Source organism: Megascapheus bottae, chromosome 16 (genome assembly GCF_031878675.1).
Source record: "Megascapheus bottae isolate mThoBot1 chromosome 16, mThoBot2.hap1, whole genome shotgun sequence".
Lineage (NCBI taxonomy): Eukaryota > Metazoa > Chordata > Mammalia > Rodentia > Geomyidae > Megascapheus > Megascapheus bottae.
Window position 1 is genome coordinate 52069710 of NC_143524.1, and position 25407 is coordinate 52095116.

The 25407-nt window shown below is 39.3% G+C and overlaps 1 protein-coding gene across 21 annotated transcripts in view; it reads right to left on the minus strand.

The window, feature by feature from the left end:
- Dlg2 (discs large MAGUK scaffold protein 2) overlaps window positions 1-25407 on the minus strand; it is a 1918473-nt gene that overhangs the window by 300623 nt on the left and 1592443 nt on the right. For all 21 annotated transcript variants that reach the window (XM_090348516.1, XM_090348525.1, XM_090348524.1 and 18 more), the window contains one exon: window positions 1387-1489. In XM_090348516.1, coding sequence (XP_090204642.1) covers window positions 1387-1489 — 103 coding nt within the window. The remainder of the gene's footprint in view (window positions 1-1386; window positions 1490-25407) is intronic.

The following is a 25407-nucleotide window of genomic DNA, read 5'->3' on the forward strand; positions in this document are numbered from 1 at the left end:
TGTCTTATCAATCTGTAGAATTACCTGAGATAAAATTTTCAGAAGTAGGAAGCCAGCCAGGCACTTTTTTTTGTCATGTATCAGGGGACTCAATACAGAGTTTGAGAAGAAAAGAGCTATGAAGAGAATGGGAAGTCCCCATGGAACTGTGCATACTGTGTATGATGTGGAACTTGTTCATCAAAGGGTACTAACTCAGAATTTTTTTCATGATTTTCTATAGATAGCATTTACTATTAGAAAAAGAACCGATTAACATTTAAGAAGTGAAAGGAGATCCCCAAAATGTTGGGGAAGAACATGTAATTTTTGGTAATCCCCCCCAAAATCCCTTTTTCACCAGCAATCTGGTCAGATGTAGTCTAGGCCAATGGAACACAACATTTATAAGAAAAATCTGTATAACTTACTTGGGATATCCATTTATAAAGTTAGGCACAAGTGACTGCAACATCCAAATACACATGGAAGAAAGTTTTTCTTTAGTCTTATGAAGAACATCATTTGGCCACTATTAACCATAGAAGCTGTCAAAGACAAGCCACAGACTTCGATATTCCAAATAACGCCAAGGGCGCTCCTTATACCATTAGCACATAGGCCGGTCCTTCTTTGATGACATCTTGCACTATGTTCAACTCGTCAGAAATCCTCTTTGCTAGCCATGTGGATTATACTTCTTGGATACAGAAGCCATCTCCCTCCTTTTTTTTTTGTTTTTGTTTACACTAAGTGTAGGCCATGGTGAATCTTAATTTGGCTTCATTAGGAAATGAGTTCTCTCCATTCGAATTTATTAAGAAATCAACAACACTACAGGTAACACTCCAACTGTATCACTGAGCCTCATTCTGATCACGGAAAGCTATTTAAATAAACCATCGGCCCATCCAATTTAGAACAGCTTACCATCTGACTGATGACAATGCCACTTTACCAAGCCTAAGGACTATCACTGTCATTTATTCCCAGCATAGAATAGTATAGAAGAGAAATGGTGAGAGGGGAAAGTCACTGTGGTACTGCTAATGAGAATTAAGTCAATGCCCTGAGGAGAGAATAGGGCTTAACGATCATGGTCTGTTTCCGTAAAAGAAATATCTACCCCTTCATTTCCTAAGTCGGTTTTTTTTTTTAAATCATATCAATGAGCAATCAAAAGTATGCCCTAGATTAGAATATAAATGAAATAAATTCTTGCTGTTTGTTTATTTCGTGCTTTCTGACGGCTTGATCTTTCCCGGGAGATTTTCCTAGGATGTGAACCATTATGGTTTTCACAAGAGGTACCATTATTGATGCTAACTGTGGTTAGCAAAGGTGAGCAGTAACGTTGATGCACATTCACAAGGAGCCATATGACTGTCCTTTCGAGTTTCGACTGACCTTCAGGTTGATATTGTGCTATGATCGTCACTGTCTGCCCAGCGCCCTTCAGTGCGGCAGCTGCCTGCTCATGAGACGCTCCACGGAGGTCAATGCCGTTCACCTGAAAGACAGCAAAGTCGAGGGGTTTAGGCACAGCATCTACATTTTGGTTGAGGGGCTTTTTTAAACTATCTAAAATGATGTTATATGCCTTAAAACTCCACTCGGGTATTTCTCAGCAAGTGTAGGGACTCGATCACTTTTTGTTAGTAAAAAGATGCAATGTTAGCAATCTCGTGTTGTTTCTGGGGCCTGGCCTCACTGGATTGGAAAGCGTTTTTGTTTTTGTTTTGCTATGTTCACCAGGACATAGTATGTGCATTTACTATAACACTGTGAGTCTCCTAGGTTTCTGGGGGTAGAGGAGGGCCTTCAAAATGAGAGGGGAAACAGAATACTGAGAAGAAATGCATGCAAGGTACATAAAGAAGTATATACTGAAGGATTAATACATTCCGATGAAGTTCTGGAGAGAGACGGGAATGGAGCTGGCTGGCTGCCAACTCTCTCTCTTTGGGCGACAGTCTAGTCCTGTCACACTGAGCTTGGTGAGACAGCCTTGAGCTCTGTTCCAAAATAAACTTGACTGCCCCATTTCTCATATACAATTCCATAATGAATTCTGACAAAATGAAATAAAGAGTGCCTGGAGTTTAGTTTGCTCCTGCTAACTCCCATTTTTCGGGGGCCCATGCTGAAAGAAAAAGCAGGACATCTAAAAAAAAAAAACAAGCCCTCAATTCTGCCAGGGTATAAAATTATCTGTTAAGTCAAGTTTAGTGAGAAGCAAAAGCTAGAAAATCTTTCTTAAATCAATTCAGTCTAAGTCAACAAAATACCAAATAGCCAAGGGTTCTGCGACTGCCCCAGAAGAAAGCACAAGAACAAGAATGTCCCAAGATGCTTGTCTGCTAGAAATGAACACAAACGGAGTCACTTTTCTAAATATACAGAGTTAAGAGTTGTGGAGATGGTGTCATAATTCTGCTTCCTTATAGTTATAGAGCAGGATGCTGTAGCCCATGATAGAAGAACAAAAGAATGGACTATATATGGTGGAATCTTGCCTTTCATAACCCTCTTTAACAATGAAACTGAGTAGCAGAGGGAGAGGGGTGATCCTTTGTTTTTGCATCAGGCCTGGAATATCATAATCTTTAATTTCATATCCTGGTGCTTTTGTAACTTTTGCTAGTCTCTATTTGTTTTAATAGTTTTATTTGTTCCTTCACTACCTCTCTCTCTCTCTCTCTCTCTCTCTCTTTCTCTCTCTCTCTCTCTTTCTCTCTCTCTCTGTAGTAGTGCTTGAATGCATGGTTTTGAGCTTTCGCAGGACTGATTCTCCACCACTTGAACCTCACTTTCACTTCCAGTTTGGGGGTTTCATTGAAGATAAGCTCACAGACTTTTCTGCCTGGGCTGCCTTCCAATCATGATTCTCAGATCTCAGCCTCCTGAGCAGCGAGGACTTCAGACCTGAGCCACAGCACCTGGTTACTGCTGCACCTGTTACGATTGCAAGGCGTAACATTGGAAATCCATTACATTAGGCCTGGCTGGGCCACCATTAGCTGACTGTTTCATAGCACCTCTCTGCGCCTTGATTTTCTCCTACCATAGAGGAAAGGGAGGGCTAGGTTATTTGGGTGAAAAGCCTCCTTGAAGAATGAAAAACTAAATTTAGTGTTAGGTAGAGGACAATCATTTCTGAGACTACTAATGAGGCAGAAGTTTGACTATAGTAATCAAGAGAGGCAATGTTAATCAGGCTTTTGTCAAGAGGATGCTGAGCTGCGCAAATCTCATACACCAAATGACTTCTCTCATCAACCTGTCAATGTTAGTTTGAAAACTATGGTTCATTGTAAGTCTAGCTTCAGGTAATTATGAAAGGAAAAGGTAAATGTCCCCGTACCATCTCTATGTCCAGAGGTAACTTGTGTGTACCCCTTACAAATTCACTACTCAAGTACACATAAGCAGATAGCTTATTTCTATTGCTTCTTCTACATATATTTTAATATATAATTGCCTTTTTATTAATCAGCTGGTCAAATCATATATAAAAACATACAACTTATTCTCTTTGTTTTATTTATCATTTAATGATGCGTCTTGGACATTTCTCATAGAAGTTTATATCATTCTACTTTTTTTTTTTCTATACTGGGATTTGAACTCAATGTCTCACACTTGCTGAATAGATGCTACTCTACTACTATATTTTCCATGGGAGCTTAGTGTTCAATGTGGTCAATATTTCAATATTTTTCAGTGATATATATTAAAGACATTTTCCAACCTCCCTCTCTTCCTCCTTCCTTCTTTCCTTCCCTCTTTCTTCTTTCATTTTTCTACCATACACACATAGGAATATTTTTATAAAACATAAAATTTCTTCCAATAGATTTTCTAGTCAAAGGGTATATGTTGAGGTATTGTCTTATTAGAAGATTTAGTACATGTTGTTTTGACCAACTGCAGTGAAAAAAGAAAACACCAGTATCACCAAAGACATTTAAAAAAAAATAAAGTTAAATTCCTGTGTGCATTAACCCCGCTGATGCAGTGGGGCTGCTCTGAGTCCTGCATTATGATCACATGCTGCCTTTAAATCATGAAGTCATCTGCTCCGTGTGTTTCCTTGCCCTTAATTTTGTGCAAATCTGCCTCCTCCACATCAAGGCAAAAGCGAATTTGCTTAATTGAAGTGACGTAAGGCTTTAAGGTTTACTGAAAGACAGCGTGTCTTTTGCAGAGGTTGTACAGCACTGTGGGAGAAATGAATTCAGCCTGACCTCAGAGCATCCTGAGCCTGTGTGGTTTTCCCTCAGTGGTGGCCTCCTGGCAACCTATACTCACAGAAGTCAAGGTCTCCTGTATGTCCTATTGGTTTTTAATTTGCTATTTTACACTTGAAATGATTATTTATCCATTAGACGTACTGGAATTAACAACAAAAAAATCCCAGAATGATTATGATTTCACTTACCAGTGAACACTTGGATATAAAATACAAAATAAATAAGGTGTGGCACAGGAGCAAAATAGCAGATGAGAAAGCCCGAGGGCCTGAGTCCAAACCCCAGTATCACCAAAGACAAATAAATGCAGTGCATTCATATACACAGTACACACACATAAAGTAGGAAAGGCTTCCCCACTGCCTAGTATTTCCGATAGTCACCATGCTGTCACGTTGATGACTTTTTGTTTGTTTTTGTTGATCATAGGACTGGAACTGAGGGAGGTGCTATCTCTGAGCTAATTTGTGCTCAAGGTTAGCACTTTATTGCTTCAGCCATAGTGCCACTTCTGGCTTCTGAGTGGTGAATAGGAGATAAGACTCTCACAGTGACTTTTCTGCCAGGGCCAGCTTTGAACCACTGATCCCCAGTTATCAGCCTTCTGGTAACTAGGATTACGGGCATGAGCTATTGGAGCTGGGTATGTTGATGACTCTTGTATATATTATTTATTATTTTTCTTATAAACATAAGCTAGCTTATAAAGGCTATAGTTATAAGAAATTATACAAGATCATATTACATTCATTGTTTTATACTTTAATTTTGCCACTTATAATAATAGCTTACCTTTCTTTATCCTAATACTAATACACCTGGATCTTCTTCTTTTTAATGTCCCTGGAATGTGTTAGTATGCAATATAGAATATTTGACCAGAGTTTGGTCAATGAACAGTGGTTCTTTAATATTTATTAGAAAATAGGGGCTGGGAGTTTGGCCTAGTGATAGAGTGCTTGCCTAGCATGCACAAAGACCCAGGTTATATTCCTTGGTTCCACATACATAGAAAAAAAAGCCGGAAGTGGTGCTGAGGCTCAAGTGGTAGAGCTCTAGCCTTGAGAAAGGCCAAGGAGAGTGCTCAGGCCCTGAGCTCAAGCCCAGGACTGGCAAAAAAAAAAAGAAAGAAAAAGAAAATCATTGTGATAGGTATCATGCAACATACAAATTGCTGAATAAAGGAAGTGAATATAAAATTTTAGTAGTCATTGTTGAGTTCCCTCTAAAATGTATCATTAATTTGTACACTGTTATAAATATTATATGACTTCACTTCCTCATACTCTTTAATGGCTGTATGTGGTTGGACATTTTTTATTTTGATGTACAGACAATCAAATTACTTAGTTGTATTTTTACTTATGAAGTTAAACACATATTAATGCGTTTATTGGTTATTTTGAATTTCCTTTAACAGCAAACAAAAGCCATCTAGTTTAGGACTCTGTACTCCTATTTCTGATTCAGTAGTGTCTCAAAGCTCTGTGATTTGAGTTTATCTTAATTGGAAAGGCAAGCAACACTTCAGCTTCAAGTTAAGAAAAATTACGGGAAGGCATGACATTGTCCCAAAAGAAATGTGCGGTTATTACCTGACTCATCAGGTTATTACCTGATTTATGTAACTATAACCTCTCTCTATATCACCTTTATAACAATTATATGTACATATGCATCTATCTACCTATCTCTCTCTCTACCTATCTATGAATGAGAATAATTACTGAATCATTGCTCCTATGCTTCTTGAGTGCAGAGTGTGCAGGATGTATCTATTTACTGCCAGCTCTGCTCTAGGACTGTGGGTTTGGGTTGCACATTTTGGAGCTCCTTTTCACAAGGCCATACCTTATGGCTGCTGGGGATTCTATCCCAGCTCTGGTCATCTACCTGTTCTGGAGATAGCATCATGGGATGAACCCAGAGTTTAAACTTTGGATTGCCAGTATTCAAATCTTTGTCCCTTCATTTGTCAAGTTGGAAAAGTGATTTGGCCTTTTGGATCTTAATTTTATCATAAGCCCAGAAGATATTGGTTCTTATTTTTCTAGATAGTTCTTGGAAAAATTATGTAAATAATGCATTTACCATAATAATGTGGCACCAGGTAAGTATTCAATGGGTAGCTACTATCTATGTGTACCATAGGATATCTATTATCTATGAAGTTAAGACTGTTAAATGGCCTTTATGAGCAGCAATAAAACAAAAGAACAGAAGACTGCGTAGAGAGTAGGTAAGAACCATATACTTAGCTGAATTATCATCTGTGCAAAAATATAACAGGGTGACTCAATAAGAATCAAGATAATTGTCATTAGATTGCAAGTGAAATGGGTCAAGTAAAGAACAAAGGGGACTATTTCCAGTAAATGATTTCACATTTGAGGGTCTGGATAGAATACAGCAGTGGGGTACTTGCATAGAAACTAGGGCACAATCCAAACTATTTCTATATTTTCTTCTAGAGAGACTACAGATAGTAAGATAAGCAGATGTATCACACATGTATTTAGTACATGAATAAGGTCTTGCTTAAGAGGAATAAATCTACTAGCCAGTGAGCCACTCTGGAAAATGAAGGCTCTGGTCCCAGCCATCTCTACAGGTCTTTGATGCTTGTCAATTTAACAATTTTCATGGCTTAAAAATAACATCTCCGAAGTGTTTAACAGTTAGTAAACTGTTTTCCCACTTCACATGCCTCATTTAACAAGGTGAGACATAAACAAACAAATGTAATAAAAACATTCACATGTATTAAGTGGTCCTTATCACATACTTGTGGAAGGAAGTAGGCAAACTATAAATATCCTACTTGATCTTCAATTTGAGTAGTCTGGGTGGCTGGCACAGAACTTGAAGAGAGAGAAAGGAAACTTGAGGACAGCAGGAGTGGCTGCTCATTGCCAAGAATAAAAGTTTCATCACTGATTTCTAGGGATGAGCATTTAACATGGTTTACCCTATGGTTGGGAACATAGCATAACTGGCCACAGTAAAATGGTGGGGTTAACCAGATGCCCTACTGCAGATGCATGGATACAAAAAATGTGGTATATATATACAATGGAATTCTACATAGCCAATAGACAAGATAAAATAATGGCATTCGCTGGGATGTGGATGAAGCTAGAGCAAATCATGTTGAGTGAGATAAGTCAAGACCAAAGGAACAAAAGGTGCATGGTATCCTTAAGATGTGGATATTAGATCCAAACAGTACAAGAGCAATGACTCAATATTTGGGTACCCAATATTATGGGAGATATAAACATAACTACATAGACAAACATTTATGACTCTATAGACATAATGTTTTATTACATAGATTAATAAGTATGACATACAAACTCTCTTTTAATTATGTTCTAAAATCTAAGTGCCAGTGATTGTATATAGAGGTTCCCTTCTTGAATACTTATTTGTTAAACATGACATTTGAAATATGATGTAAAAATCAATGTTAATAAATTCTTAAAAAAACAAAAAACAAAGGTGGGTTAAGCCAGGCGTGGTGGCTCATGCCTGTTATCCTAGCTACACAGGAGGCTGAGATCTGAGGATCAAGTTCAAAGCCAGCTCAGGTAATATAAAGCTGAGAGATTCTTATCTCCAATTAATCACTAGAAAATGGGAAGTGGGGCTGTGGATCAAGAGTAGGGTGGTAGCCCCAAGCCCAGAGTTCAAGTTCCAGGACTGGAAAAAAAAAATCAAGAGTAAATGATACGGGGCTTGGGTGTTTGGCCTAGTGGTAGAGTATCAGAAAAAGCCAGAAGTAGTGCTGTGGCTCAAGTGGTAGCCTTTAGAAAGTTCAAGGAAAGTGCCTAGGTCCTGATTTCAAGCCCCAGTACTGGCAAAAAATACACACACACACACACACACACACACACACACAAGACAAAGTATAAAAGAAGTAAATGACCTAAAACAGGATGACCAGAAGGGAGGTTAGTGCAATATTACCAATGATGGAAGATAAAAGTTTGAATGAAGTCAGTAGTGGTAGCTCATTTGTGTAATCCTAGCTACTCAGGAGGCTGAGATCTGAGGATCACGGTTCAAAGCCATCCTGGGCACTAAAGACCATGAGTCTCTTATCTCCAGTTAACAAATAGAAAACCAGAGGTGGCACTGTGGCTCAAGATGTAGGGTGGTAGCCTTGAGCTGAAAAGCTCAGGGACAGCACCCAGGCCCAGAGTTCAAGTCCCAAGACCAACAACAACAAAAAAAGTTTGAATGAGGAAAAATCAGAAATGGAACTGAAACAGGATGGGGGCACAACTTGAGAGAAGATACAGAGGGAGGCTCTTCCTCTGTGTATTCCCGGAGGTAGTTCCAGGAACCAGACTTTAAGTAGTATTTATCATATTGAGAAGGTTAGAAATGGGTGAATAGTGTCAATTGTTTTCATTTCCTTTGGGCAGTACTGGGTTTTGAACTTAGGGCTTGATAAATGAACTACCTCCAGACCATTTTGTGTGCGTTGGTTTTGGGTAAGTCTTGATTTATACATTTATAATGTATTTTGTGTTACAGTGTGTTAGTTGTACATCATAGTTTTGCAAGAAGTTGGAAAAGATCTGAAATTTAGAGAAGTGTTTAATGTTAACCAAACAAAATGTTAACACTAAATAGCAACTTCATAGAGTTGTAAGGGGTGAGAAAATCCACATAAAACAGAACAGGGAGTGGCTATGGTAGGGTCAGAGATTACTCTCATTGAACCCTTTTGATATTCAGGGAGAGGACGATCTGGGCTAGAATAAAATTGTTTCAATAAACCTCAGTCTACCAAGGAAGTGCTATGATTCTAATCCCTGACAGAGGAAGCATGGGGTTCTGGAAAATACCACCCTAGGAGTTAAGAGTCCTGAATTTCAGTCTTTCCTGCTGCTAGCCTATTCTACTTCATTTCTCTGTGCCTTTCCAGCAAGGAAGAGACATTTCATGGTAACTGTTGGAGGTCCTTTCCTGCGCTTCATGCACAAATATATTCCATGCTCAGTATGTATTTTGTTGACAACGCCAGAAAAAACAAACAGTTCATTCAGCATTAAACTTTCCCCATGCCCTTTGGCATGTTTCAGAGTGAATAAACTATAAATTGTATTTGAAGTGGAAATTTCTAATTAAGTTCCTCTCCTCCTAGAGGCTCTGTGCTTAGTAGAGAGTGATAACATTTCTGACATGTCATGCCTGGAAGCTCAGGACTGAAATTCTGGAATGCAGACAAAATGAAAAAGTTGACATCGGATATTTACATATTTTAGGAATTACACAACCTCCTTTTGTGAATATGGGCATTTTTTAAAAAAAATGTTCAAACTATCTCAATTTGACAGTGAAGAAGGCTGATCCCTTTGGAATGGAAAATGGAAAATAACAGAACATAATTTGATTATGTAAACCCAGTTGATAGTAGAAAATATATCAAATACATTTTAGGAGTCATGTATTTTGAATACCTATGTCTACTGAAAGTATATAAACAAAAATGGAAAACGTGTAAACTAATAAGGTGATACTATTATCTCCAGCTTTGATGTTTTTTTCTTAACTCTAGACTTGTAAGATCTATCTTCCTATTTGATATTTACATTTAGATGCCCAAAACTTTTCAAACTCGCCATGCTCAAAAATCAAACTTAATTTTCTCCTAACCCTGTGTCTAAGGGAATTTTTTCGCTTTCAACAAATATGAGTGAAGGAAAGGGTGATATTGTCCTCCCAAATTGCATGCACGAAGCCCTTGGTTCCATTCCTCAGTACTACATACACAGAAAAGCTGGAAGTGGCACTGTAGCTCAAGTGCTAGCCTTGAGAAAGCCCAAGGACAATGTCCAGGTCCTGAGTTCAAGCCCCAGGCAGGATTGGCAAAAAGATGCACTTATTGCCAATCTTCTGAAATGACAACCCCTTTATACAGTCCTTTAATAGTAATGATAAAATTGTATTTTAGAAAACAGCAAATAATACTACCATCACCCACCAACCACTCAATCCTCTCAACTAAAAACCTCAGTTCTCTCCCTCCTATTTCCCAGGTCGTATACCAGCCTGTCTGTTGCCTCTAGCTCTATGGCACATTTGAACTCCATCTTTCTGCTCCATCTCGAGCCCTGTTTCTCTAGGCAACCCATCAGTTTTCCCAGGGACACACCAGTAACTTCTTTATTATTTTCCCTGCTCTCTGCCTGCCACCTTCCTCCACTCATTTCCTATTCTGCAACTAGAATCATCTTAATATGTGTATTGGACCACCCTTTTCCTCTGTTGCACTCTTCTCATTGGCTTTCTAAGGTAATTACTTTGCATAGTCTTTGCATACTTTGCATGGTCTTTGCCCATCCACCTATGCCTTGCTCAGGATTCTTTCTCCACTAGGCCCTGCTGTCTATCTTGCCTCAGAGTGAATTCCCATCAGCTCTAGTGGGTTCCTGCTAATGCACTCACTGACTGGAGTGTTCTTCCTTAGCCATTCTCATATCTGATCACTCATTTTCACAAGTCTCAGCTTCACAAGCCAACTCCTCAAAGAGTATTCTGTTCCTCCCAATTACAGTAGCCTCACTCTGTGTGTGTGTGTGTGTGTGTGTGTGTGTGTGTGTGTGTATGTGTGTGTGTGTGTTTGGTACCAGGGTTCATGCTTCCAATGTAGGTGTGTTGTACTAATTGTACCATGGTCTCTAACATTGTTGGCTCTCATTCCTTTTGAGGCATGGTCTCAGATTTGCAAAGGCTGGCCTGGACTCTGATCCTCTTATTTATACTTCCTATTGTAGCTGGGATGACTGATGTACACTATTGCCAGATAGAGTCTTCTTAACTTTTCACTTAGGCTGGAGCTGGGCTGAAGCATCCTAATCTTAGCCTCCTTAGTGGTGGGCCTGTCTTTAACACACCATACACTCTGTTATTTTTGTTTTGTTTTGATGCCTGTACTGGGCCTTGAACTCAGGGCCTGAGCATTGCCCTGGGTTTTCTCAAGGCTAGAGCTCTACCACTTGAGCCACAGCTTTTTTTTCCGGCTTTTTTCTATGTATGTGGTACCGAGTAATCGAACCCAGGTCTTTGTGCATGCTAGGCAAGCATGCTACCACTAGGCCAAACTCCTGGCCCTCCCTGTTTTTCTTAATAAATTTAGGCTTATCCAATAATTTACTTTAGCACCCACAAAAGCTTTCTGTTATTAGAGATGAACATTGTCTCCTTTCCCTCCACATCTCTAGAGCTATGAACATTATGTAGCTACCTGGTAATATTCCCCAAACTGATGAGTCATTGTAACTGTTAGATCACATAATTTTTATTTAATTTACTGAACTTTTATTTGACAACTGGTTATTGTGTGTTTATTATGAGCCAGGTACTGAACAGAGAGACCTTTTCAAAAAGAATCTGTCACATAAGGGGAGCAGAGTTAGTTATACTCACTGAAACAATTTGTGAGGGTGGAGCTACAGAATCTGTTTCTAACAAGCTCGATGATGATGGCTGAGAAGTCAGACATAAGCTCTCTCATGGCAAGGGATTTCTTTGCTCTCGTTCATTCTTTCACCAGTCTTTTATCCAAGCTGTGTTTGTTTTCAGCTGGTTGTGTTAGAACTTTGCTACTTGAAGAATTCTCTGGCTCTTTGGGGCTGTACCAAGTTGGACCTGATAGAACAGTTTGGGAGCTGCCTTTAAGATCTGCTTAGGTGTTGATGTGTGGCCAGGGAAACGGTGGTGTGAATAACCCACACCAGACCTACCTCTCTCATCTAAGGTCTCTGTCCATCTATCTAGCTTTGTGCAGAGATCTCTGTAAATAAGAGTTTATTACAAACCGGGCACTGGTGGCTCACACCTGTATTCCTAGCTACTCAGGAGGCTGACATCTGAGGATTACGGTTCAAAGCCAACCTGGGCACCAAAGTCCGTGAAACTCTTATCTCCAATTAACCAACCGAAAACTGGAAGTGGTGCTGAGGCTCAATGGGTAGGGCCATAGCCTTCAAGCCCCACAACTGACCAAAAAAAAAAAAAAAAAGAAAGAAAGAAAGAAAAAAGGAATGTATTACAGTAGCAGATGTTAGCATCAGCCTGAAAGTTTTATAATGGTGGTAACCAGGAGGATACCATCTTATCTGTTAGTCTGCTGTTAACTTTGCCGGGCAAAGTGTCACCTCTGGGACAGAAGGCTAGATTCTTGCTCTGAAGAGTCTGTGCTCACCATGCACACACTCTGTCCTGAGATGGGATAGGCTTGTTTCCTTGGTTCCACACTGACAGATTCTCTGGATTTAGATCCAAATGTAAGGCAATCTAGTTCAGATTCTCATAATAAAAGTAATCTCCTGAGGTTGGTAGCATGTTCTATTTTCAAATTAGGGGATTAATGATAAATCCTCTATTTTTTTCAAATTTAGGGTTTCTGAGTTTCCAATATTAGCATATCACTAAAACAGTGTACAATAAAACAGCATAAATAGAGAATGGAGCAAGCACATTTTAAGATCTTTATGTAATAAAATAATAAGCAGTCACTAAAAGCAAAAGTCTGTTTCTAAAAAGCAAATTATGAAACTAGTGGTATATGTACATATGTAATATATACACATACTTTATTTAGATAGTGCCAGGACTGAGACTTAAATTCAGGGCCTGAGTGCTGCCTCTAAGCTTGTTTTGGTCAAGAATGGTGCTCTACCAATTGAGTCACAACTCTATTTCCGGCTTTTTTTGTGGTGGTTAATTGGAGAGGGTTTCACTGACTCTCCTGCCCTGGCTAGCTTTGAACCATAATATTCAGAACTCAGTCTCCTGAGTAGGGAGGATTATAGGCATGTATATATCCCAGTTATTAAAGATAAAGGTTGATGACATATGATCTTATAGAGAATACCTGAAAGATGACATACCCAAGAATTAACAGGTGATTAAAAGGTTGTGGTGTTTAGTTGAGTAGGGAAGATTACTGTAGGGAAGAAAAGGAATTCCATCTTATTTTATAACCTGCAATGGTAACTGTACAGTGTTTTTTTATATTGACTATGTCTCACATAGCAGTAACATTCAAAGTTTTATAAGAAGTAGTATTACCTATTGAATTTAAAGTTTTATGTTACTTCAATCATAAAAATACCATTTTAACATAATTATCTCCATTCCAAATAAACTTTCTTGGTATATTTAAGGAGCTAGCTAAGCTCTTCACAAAATTTGATTAAATCAGAATTAATTTAAACCACATATAGATTCTAAAGCAATACAGCTTCTTTCTACATATTCACTAAGCTACATTTTTTAGTTTCTAATTAGACTTAGTGAGTTTGTAATGCTGTTAAGAGATTCTTGTTTTTAACATTTTGTTTTTCCCCCTGGTCAGCCGACTTTACTGGAGATGAAATGCTTTCAAATGGCCATTCTCAAGGCTTGGTTAGGAAGAATGACTAATGGAATTCCATAAACTCAGCTAAAGTCCATCTATGCAGGACTCCAAAGCTAGCCAGACATAGCCGAGGTTGTGGACACTGCAGCTCCTCAGGACAATGACATTCATCCGTATTTGTCTCCATCATGCATAATTACATGCCAGTATTGTTCTTAGTACTCCCCCAAAGAAGCTTGTCATTTCTACATAACCCTCCCTCATGAAACATGTTTTCTGAGCTCAGATAAATTATGTCAAGAGCGCTTCAATTCTCTTTCCAATTGCTTCCTGGGCCTCATGGGCTATTGTAACCAAAAGCCTTTCCTGCTGGGTTTTTTTTAATGCAGAAAACTTGAGAAACAGTATAGTAAAAACTAAAAAAGTCACTTTGAGATTCAATTATATATATATATACATATGTGTGTGTATGTATGTATGTGTATATATATAAGTCGTGAGGCTTGAACTCTGGGCATGGGTGCTGTTCCTGAACTTGAGCCACAGTACCATTTCTGGTTTCCTGATGGCTAACTGGAAATAAGATTCTCATGGACTTTTCTGCCTGGGCTGTCTCTGAACTGCGATCCTCAGATCTCAGCCTCCTGAGTACCTCACCCAATATATTTTAGTGTATTAATTTTCCCTTTCTCCCTCTCTTCTTTCTTTCTCTATCTACTTATTGACCTATTTACCTATCAGAGCACAAGGAAGGACACATGTTACAAACACAAACACATACATACACACACACTTTTTGAGTCATTTGATCATATCATAGCTATTGTGCATTTTCAACAAAATATGTTAACAAGGCATCTGCTTAGTACATAAATATTTCCTATGTAGCCACAATGCTATTATTATTATACCAAAGAGAATTTTCTCACTTTTCTTTTTAGAATAATGTCTTTTATGGATTTTTTTCCCTAAATTCAAGATTTGATTGAGATTTATGCATGAGGTCTGGTTGTTATGTGACTTCGGTTATTATCAATCTAGAATATTACTTTCCTTTTCTTTTAATGACATTGTCTCTAAAATATTTTCTAGCTAGATGATTATAATCTGTTCTGCATTCTGTCTATATCTTATTACTCTTTTCAGAGTTAGTTCAAATATTTTTAGCAATATCTCGCAATGCTATGGCCTGTAGCGTACCTCACTACAAGTGGTTCTGCTTGGTTATTTGGTTAGGGAACATACATCTTTTCATTCTAAAGATAATTCCTTGTTCGTAAATAACAAATCTATGGGGTGATGGTTTGAAATCCTTTCTATATCCGTTTTCCAAGTAAATGTTTCAAAGCATATCTTGATAAGGCCTGCTGGAAATAGCTATTTTATTTAAGTTTGGGAAATGTTGTTTTCACATTTTTCAATTTAAAATTAGTAGGCTGAGAATGTCTTCTGTACAGAAGGGTAGCTCCTTTATTTCTTCTTTTTTCTCTTTCTTTGACTCAGTATCACTATGGTGTCATGCTTTTGATTATCATATTATTATTTCTTCTAATTGATTTGTTATATATCTCTCTCCCTTTCCATCCCTTATTCTCTTTTCTTTATTCCCCCTACCCTGGATAGTACTTGTTATAGTTCACTCATTCTCCTTCTCCATAATGCTGTTCACATTTTACTTGATACAGAATTGTTTATTTTTCTATGCTGTTCACTAGTTGGTGATACGTACAAATCTCTTATTCTCTTTTTTTTTTTTTTTTTTTTGCCAGTCCTGGGCTTGGGCTCAGGGTCTGAGCACTGTCCTTGGACTTTCTCAAGGCTTAGCACTCTACCACTTGAGCCTCAGCACCACTTCCAGCTTTTTTCTATGTATGTGGTACCTAGGAATCGAACCCGGGTCTTCGTTCATGCTCAGCAAGCACTCTACCACTAGGCCAAACTCCCAGCTAATTCTTATGGTTTTTTTTTTGCTACAATCCATTCTATTCCCCCCAGACAATACACTTCTCCAAGAGGGGAGATGGGTAGAGCGGATCTCATTTTCACATAATCTTCCAAAATATATGTGAGGAGACTACAGTCTAGCAAATAAAGTCATTTGCCAATGTCGCTGATTACATTGGGTACTGAGTCCACATGAGAATTCCAGTGTTTAGGGCTCCATGTATAAGTATCCTCCTCTCCTTACTGTAGCCAGAAGCAGATCTCTTTCTGCTTCTGATTTCCCAGGATTCCCTGATGCCTTGACTTTTTCCCATGTCAAGGTCAAGAATTACCTCCCTAGCTCTCCTGTGACTCTAAATGTCTCAAGTGCTACTCACTTGGCCATCTGCCTTACAACCAGCAGCCAGCCCCACATGAAGTTTTATCCTCCTTTAGTTCTTCATAGTACTTTGGTAGTTTTAGGGTAGACAAGCATATTGTAAACACTTAATACAAAACAATAACGAGTAGAGACTTGGAATGTATTTTACTTGAACTTTCAAGTAATCACCGGTACACAAATGGACATGTGATTTCTATACATTTCCCCCCCAAGTAGATTATAAGCCTCATGTAAGAAGTGCCAGACTTTATTTTAGGTCCCCTTTATTTCCAGTACAGGATACATTCTCCATAAAGTACATTCTCCGTAAATTACTACTGCGGGTGCTTGACCCTTGTCTCTGAAGAGTCATGGACTCCCTCAGACCCTTGTTCTTCTAAAGATTGTTAACCATGCAGGAATCTGCCAAGGAAGCAATTGAATCTCCCTAAATGACAGACTCTTTCTATGTTAGAGCTGCCATTTGAACATGCCATTTTAGGAGGCTGAGGGGAAGCATTTGGTGGGCCACACCATAAAGATCTTAACTCTAAGAATCAATGATTTCACCTAAAGTTTCCAGACACTGGGAAATTCAAAAGACCCCAGAGAATCATTTTAAAATTGTTAAAAAGGGCAAACTCCATAAACTTCAAAACATAAAGTCCAGTGAGAAACACAGACCATCCCTCCAGAATTCCTTCTTCTACAGCATTTCCTCTATTCTCTCAACGTAAATCAGCACTTGGTGGCCGTGGCAAAGCTGTGCTCAGAATGACACCAGCAGTCCCAAGGGGATATTGTAAGAATCAGACACATTTCCATTTCCATGGGCAGGGAGGTATTTTCAGTCATTTAAATCTTTTTCTAATTACTAACCAATTCCCTCCTTCCAAGCCCTCCCAATTTTAGCACACAGCACGCTGCTGCCTACAGAGAGCAACTCCCCAGCAAAGTCAGAGTTTCCATGGTTGTTAGCTGAGCTCCAGACGTGAACCTAGCTGCACAGCCACACTCCTTTAATCAGACAAGTCAGGCTCCCGGCCATGGTTCAATTCCTAGTACAAGGTAAATGCCTAATAAATAATGGGAAGAAGGGGAGAGAGAGGGGGAATCAGGAGAGTAGGAAAGAAAAGAGATGAGATAAAGAGGGAAGCTATCTTGTCAGAAGGCTTTCGTCCAACTGTGACTAGAGATTTAAATATGGAACAAGAAGGCTGGGCTTGCTATTTATTCATTCATTCATTCACTCATTCATTCATTCATCCATTCCCCCTCATTTTTTCTTATCATGGAGTTCAACTGACCTGTTCATATGTACCTTGGTCACACTCACACCCTTCACCACTCTCCCTCATTCTCCCCTCTCCCTTCTTGGAAGCCAATTTCAACAGTTTCACTATTCCACATTCACATATGGACATAGAGTATTTCAACCATATTCACCCATCTCCCCCCAACCTCCCGACCCACTAGTACCCTCCACACCCTGGTTTGGATTTGCTTTCCATTCCCTGCCTTCATTTTCTATAAGTATGTAGTGATCAAAAGGTTTCACCCAGTACTTTTGTCAGATTAGATCCCATGTCGTCTTCTTTCTGTCCTCTTCCCCTCCCATGATTCCACAGCTGGCAGCAACCTTTGGATCTGTCATCTTTAGTCAAAGACACAGTGTATTTCAATGCTGGTTACTCTCCAATACTGTCCTTTCCTCCTCCTCTCACCAGTCCCCTCAGACAATCTCAGAATAACAGACATGAGGAAATACAAGCCCAGAGAGGCTAAATGCTTCTAACTAACAGACCAAGGGTACAGGCTCTTGTGTGTGTACTATAGAGATGATCCTTAAGCAGGCTAGCCTGTTCTCTTCTGCTATTGTATCCTTTGCATCTGGCCTCAGATCTGCTGGTGACATCCCTGCTGTGACAGCCACCAAGACTGCTGTGTGCTGCTGAAGTGATTTCTCCCTGCAGGCACATGCTTATACCCTGTCCCATCTCCTTCCCCAAGGGGGCCTTATCTCCTCAGGCTTTGCCTTTTCCATTTCCATAGTCCCTCCTCTTCCAGGTAGCCTGTAGTTCTTGCTCTGGGGATTGCTTCTCTGAGACTCCACTGGTCAGCCAAAAGGGGGCACGAAAAGGGGACTGGCTCCTCAGCTGCTCTGCTACATTAGATTTTCACAGAAAACACAACCATCCATGTCAAACTCTTAATATTTCTATGACTGAGTCCAGCACCTCTTCACCCAATCTCCTTCTTGAACCAGACTTGCACTAGACTCAGTGCCTGCAGGCTCTTGCTACATCTTGTGAGAGAGACTACAAGTGACAAGCATGAAGTCAACAGGCACCGAGGAAAGCGCCCCAGAGGCTGCCTGAAATGAGGGACCTCAAACTCCCGAGCTCCACCCACACCTGTTGCCCAGACAGCTGCAGGCAATCTGGACTCCACACACAAGGTCAACCCTTGTGATGATTGGCACGTGGGAATTCCACAGGACCTAAATATACAGCTGTGGATTCTTTCCCATCTCTGTCTTTTATCTTTGCCTCCTCACCTCCCAAGTTTGCACTGCAGGCAGCTTTGGATTATTGTTTGCTTTATTCACAATACCCATCATCTAAAAAAAAAAAAAGTTAGCAAATTTGCTAGCCTGCAACAGTGGGGGTTGCCTTCATTCTTCCTCCTCCCAACTCCTATTCTGCCCTTTGTCCTTTCAGGATCTCACCTCTGTGGTCTTCCTGGCCTCTGAAAGCACATTCTCTTCAATCTAGGCTTGCCTCTGGTCTTTGCCTCCCTGGCTCTTCTGCTGCCCTGCAGCTCTCTCCTGTCTGCTTCAGTCCCTGCCCCGTGAACTGCCTCCACTTTCTTGTTCTAGCTTCTCCCCTGGATGGTTCTCCCTGGGTGGGGACAGCCTACAACTGACTGACTGTGTTTGACACCTAACTTCTGAGATTGCCTTGCAGATTTAAAGTCTAAATTGACTTACAGTGAGAATTACAGAATGAATCCAGATTACATTTCTGTAATGTCATCATTGTGATCAGAAAAATGGCAAGTGATCTGTCAGCTATGGGCAAGCCTCACCCTCTTCTCCCCACCCCAAGGAAATAGCAAGTTTATCTGTGTTACCATTTGCTGTCTTTATATTTAATGCCGTGTGGCTCTAAGTGAAGCATAAGTCTTAAGAACTGTTCCCCTCCCCCTTCCCCAATCTAAGGGTTTAGATAGAAAAAAGAAAAAAGACAAACAAAGAGAAAGCTGTCCTGGATTTCTAGGGCCTTGGAGCTGTTTCACAATATTTTGCTAAATCCATTCGCTGCTCTCTCATGCAGAACCCTGCTGCATACCTAAGGACTCAATGACTGTTTAAGTTGCTTCTTTTTTCTTTCTTTTTTTTTGTGCCACTCCTGGAGGGGTTAAACTCAGGGTCTGGGCACTGCCCCTGAGCTTCTTTTGCTCAAGGCTAGTGCTCTACCACTTGAGCCACAGCACTACTGCAGCTTTTTTCTGAGCAGTCTATTGGAGATGAGTCTCATGGACTTTTCTGCACTGGCTGGCTTTGAGCCTCCCTCATTCCTCAGAGCTCAGCCTCCTGAGTAGCTAGGATTATAGATGTGAGTCTTCACCTAGATTAACCAGCTTCTTATTATTTTACATGCTGAAAGACTGAGACTTTTACTTTGCCTTTCCAGGAATCTCTTAGCCAGCATCCCCTTTCTGGATTTAGGAAATAAAGCTCAAGGTTTACATTACCCCACCTATTCTTTGGCAACAATCTCCTTTCCCTCTTAAAAGCATAGGATTTTGAAATGGACATTAGGAGTAAAATTCAGGTTGAAAGAAACACCTGGGAGAAAAGTCAGGTTTGGAGACATATGAAAACCATGAACATTAGATTACGTGATTATGCATGCATACTTCTCATTCGAATAGAATAAATGATTCTTAACATTGCTTCTCCTCAAAGGCAGGTATAGTGTAAAAGTGAATAAGCTGGGGGGAGGGGAAGAGGGGTGGCCTTTGTGGATGGATAGGGGACTAAAAAAATAAGTGCACATAAAAGCATACATCACTCATAAAGACATATAATTTATAATGTATTTTCCCAGTTTAGTTTTTTTTCTCCCCTCTCCCACTGACATGGGTGTATGTATGGAAGCTTCCTTCCAGAGTACAAAGTTTCACCTGAAAGTTAGCAAAGGAGCGTGGTTTTCTTTCCCACTTGGGGAAAATGAATCTATTAGCATAAATTAGTTGTACTACATGTTTTTACTATGAAATTAATAATCATCATATAAGTACTTCGACCAAATTCACTCCATCTTTTTAAACTTCTTCCCCAGTGGTTGGATCCTTAGTTTTTGGTGGGTTTTATTAGGCTATTTTCTTCTTTTCTTTTTTAATCTTACTGTTAATTTTAATGTAAAGTCAAACTTCTGGCTTTATGGTCACTTGTCTTGCTTGCTTGTCTGGCTTTCAGTGTCAAGCAAACAGGGATGGCTAGAAACACACCTCCAGCCTGGCTTTATGCTGGCTAATTGGAGAGAGAGCCTCTTAGACTCTTGCCAAAGCTAGCTCTGAACCGTGATCCTGTACATGACAATCTCTATTGCAGGACTATAATCATAAACCACTGGTGCCAGGCCTTACTTCATTCATTTATATAATGCCCTTCCATATTAATTTCCATCACCTTTTCTTTTCTCTTCCCACTGGCTTATCTCCCCAAGCAGTATGCTTTCTATCACCATGGCAAATTAATTTTTTTGCTAGATTCTGCATAGAATGAAAATGTGATATTGGTTTGATTGATACTTGTTTTTTGTTGTTTTTCTTGGCTTAAGCTACTTAAGGTGGATGATCTCTTCTTTTATACATTTTCCTGCAAACAACCTCATTTCATTTCTCTGTATGGCTGAAAAATCCTCTACTGAATGTATAACCACATGTTCTTTACCCAGTCATTGATTATTGGGTATCTAATTTGGTTCCTTATCTTGACTATCATAAATAGTATTGCTAAAAACATGGTGTGCTCATATGTCTTTTGTATGTTGATTTGCATTTTCACAGAGGAATGCTTAAGAGTGTACAGCAGAATCATATCTTAGTTCTCAGACTAATTTAAAATCCCACAAACAATATGTAAGATCCCCTAACTCCCTCGCTCTCTACATGCTTGCCAGCATTTATTCTTTCCTTGATGGTCACCAATTCTGCCTGGGATGAAATGCAATCTCAGTGCTGTTATGATTTAGATTTACTTTATGGTCAGGATAGTGAAGCCCTTCTTCATTCACTGGCCATTTATACTTCTTTTTGAGGACTGTTCAATTTCATTGCCTCTTTGTTACTTGCATTTGTTTGCTCTTTAGGTTTAATAGTTTAAGCTCTTTATATATTCTAGATATTAATCCTTCAGGTGGCTCTCAAAGGAAAGCACTTATATTTGTCCTTTTTTTTCTGATATCTAGAATCTCCTGGTTAATGTTGATCTTTACCAAATGATGTATACAGTACAAATAGGTAACAATTTCTTTTCTTCTTTTTTTTTTGGTTGTTGTGGTACTTGAATTCTGGGCCTGGGCACTAGCTTTGAGGTGCAATTTTCTGGTGGTTAATTGCAGATGACAGTCTCCTGGACTTTCACACTCAAACTGGTTTTGAACCACAATCTTCAGATCTCAGTCTCCTAAATAGCTAGGATTACAGGCATGAGCTAAGATTCTTTAAAAAACATGAATGATGCCGAATGAAATTCATTATGTACGTTTGTATCTATATTTACTTAGACATATATTCTATATTAGAAAACATAGGGAATTTTAGAGACAATATTACTTTAGCCCTTTTATGTATTGCTAATGTAGAAAATTCAGAAACAGCTGTATTGTCAAGACTGCCCAGTGTAATGGCATGGCACTAACACAAAGCTACAGAATTTTCTGCCTTGTGCTCATTTATGAAACAAAATAACAAATACTGTGCAAAGGACTCTCTGATTTGAGAGTTACCACCCTGTGATAAGATGTTTGTGGTTTCAAACTATATCCATGACTGGTACTGATGGCTCACCTTTGTAATCGTAGCTATTTGGGAAGTTGTGATCTGAGGATCCCATTTGAAGCCAGCACAGACAAAAAAATATCTGAAATTCATATTTCCAATTAACCAGAATAAAAGCCAAAGTGGAAGTCAATCAAGACAGCCTTACTTGGTGGTTCACACATGTAATTCTAGCTACTCAAGAAGCTAAGATCTGAGGATAACATTTTTATTTTGTGGGTCATGGGTCTTGAACTTGGCCTGGGTGCTGTTCCTGAGCTTTTCAGCTCAAGGCTATCCCTTGGCCTGGTAGCTGTCCCTGAGCTCTTCATCTCAAGGCTACTGTCCTATCCTTGAGCTAAGCCCCACTTTCCATATTGTAGAGGTTAGTTGGAAATAAGAGTCTCAGGTTCTTTTGTGTCTGGGCTGGCTTTGAACCTTGATCCTCAGATCTCAGTCTCCTGAGTAACTAGGTTTACAGGCGTGGGCCACCATGCCCAGTCTGAGGATAACAGTTTTAAGACATCTTAGCAGAAAAGTGTGTGAGACACACACACACACACACACACACACACACACACACACACACACACACACACACAATCCAATCAAGAGCCCATAGCCTTGAGTTGAAGCCCTAGACATCAGCGTAAAAACAAAATGAATAAATAAAATAAAACTATATCCATAGTGAAAGAAGCTTGGTTTTTGCAATAACTATGTTCCTATCCTGTTTTCTCCTATTGTAAAAGCATGATTACTCATTTATCTAACTGTTAAATCTTGAAACATTTATTTAGGATTTACTATATTTCAGGTCCTATGTCATATCTCAAGGATGTCTATATTAAGACTTTGCCTCTGCAATCCAAAATTTCATATGGAATAATAAAAGACCCCGTATAGCAAAAACACTTCTTAGCAGAAAGAACAGCGCCGGAGGAATTTCAATTCCAAACTTTAGACTCTGCTACAGAGCTATAATTCTCAAAACAGCTTGGTACTGGCACAGGAACAGGCCTGAAGACCAATGGAATAGAACTGAGGACCCAGATATTAAACCACAGACCTATGGCCACGTAATCTTTGACAAGGGAGCCAAAAAAATAGAATGGAAGAAAGACAGCCTCTCAACAAGTGGTGCTGGCAGAACTGGTTAAGCACCTGCAGAAAACTAAAGTTGGATCCTTCTTTGTCACCTTGCACTAGAATTAACTCCAAATGGATCAAAGACCTGGAGGTAAAAGCTGACACACTGAAAACTTTACAGGAAGGAATAGGAGATACACTAGGCCTTCTTGGCACAGGTCGAAACTTTCTTAATAAGGACCAAGGATCATAACAAATCAGAGAAAGGCTGGATAAGTGGGACTGCATTAAACTGCACAGCTTTTGTATGGCAAAGGACATAGCTAGTAAATTAATCAGGAAGCCTACAGAGTGGGAGAAGATCTTCACCAACCAAACAACGAACAAAGGCCTCATATCTAAAATATATCAACAGCTCAAGAAATTGAAGCAATCCAAAACTAACCTCCAAAGTAACAACCATCCCATTAAAAAATGGGCCAAAGACTTAAAGAGAGTCTTCTCTGAAGAAGAAACAAAAATGGCCTATAGACACATGAAGAAATGCTCAACATCTCTGGTCATAAAAGAAATGCAAATCAAAACAACTCTAAGATTCCACCTCACTCCAGTTAGAATGGCCAGGATCAGGAAAACGAATAACAACAGATGCTGGAGGGGATGTGGCCAGGAGGGATCACTACTACACTGTTGGTGGGAGTGAAAACTCGTTCAACCACTATGGAAAGCAGTGTGGCAGTGCCTCAAAAGGCTAAACATAGAACTCCCCTATGACCCAGCAATTCCACTACTTGGCATTTACCCAACCATCCAGAAACAAGGACATACTAAATCCACTAGCACAACAATGTTCATTGCAGCACTATTCACCATAGCAAAGATATGGAACCAACCTAGATGTCCCTCAGTTGATGAGTGGATCAACAAGTTGTGGTATTTGTACACAATGGAATTCTATGCTGCTGTCAGAAAGAATGACATCGCCCCATTTGTTAGGAAATGGAAAGACTTAGAAAAAAATCATATTAAGTGAAGTAAGCCAGACTCAAAGGAACTTAGGCTCAATGGTTTCCCTCATTCGTCATAATCAGTAGAAACCTTGGGCTCTACTAGCAGAGATCTGCAATAGAGCAAAATCTTGATACATAAGGCCATATAATGTGAAGCTAATTGAAAGGACCTCCAGGATATTGAAACAAAAGCCATATAATGAATGATTGTTGTCCTTAATGTACTATGTTGTCTCTCATCTCCTTTGCTGTCCCTTGGTTATCTCATATTGTTATAGCATCTCACTTTGTTATATGATATATTGAATTTATTTGTATTTGGATATTTGAAATTTGATAGGGAAGGGGGGAAAACCAAGACGGGTGGGGGGTGTGGGGGGGGGAGGGAAATGGGTACCAAGACATGTGAAAGGGTATCAATGTGTGTGAATTAATGCACCTTCTATCTGGCAAATATCATGTAACCCTTATACTAATTACAATAAAAAAATGCAAAAAAAAAAAAAAAAAGACTTTGCCTCTGTCCTGGAGGAACATATGATCCATCAAAGGACCTCCAACTTTTCCTAGGCATCTTACTCATGTCTATAATCCTGGCTTTCTATGAGACTGAGACCAGGGGAGGGTTATGATTTGTAGCCAGCCCAGTGAGGAGAGTCTGTGAAACTCCAGCTCCAATTAATCAGTCGAAAACTGAGCTGGAGGTGTGGCTCAAATTAGAGTGCCAACTGAGTATTCTACAGCTGAGTATAATTGTAGAAAATGAAATTTTCTATATAAATATAGAAATATGGAATACAATATGGAACAGTAGGTGAAGATAACTCTTACTGCATTACTGATTTATCTTTTTCTTAATTTTTAATCAATGGGGCAGTATAATTGGAATATGGGTTTTGTCCTGATAGAGGTTTGGAATTTTAACTCTCCTTATTTCTGAAGCAGTGATTGAAATATCTACTTTAAAATGTATCTACTTTAAAATGTATATTTACTTTAAAATGTATCTACTTTACAATGCATTGAGGACTGAATACAATATGAGAGGGTCATCTAAAATCTTTTCAGTGGATAATGGCTGCAGTGCCTTTTCTTATGAGAAATCGAGGAAGGATTTCTGCTTTGTTTAAATCAGTCAAATGATTAAACCATTTTTGGTCTGAGTCCTCTGAATTCTCCTGTCAAATCATCAACTATAACTACTCTCTGTTATTATGAGAATAAGATAGGGCTATTTGTCAAGATTGTGTGGATATAAGAAAAATTTAAATACAAATACATATGAAGTTGAACCTCATGAAACTGATGTTTGTCTTGACATAAAAGAAAAATGATGGGGCCAGGAAT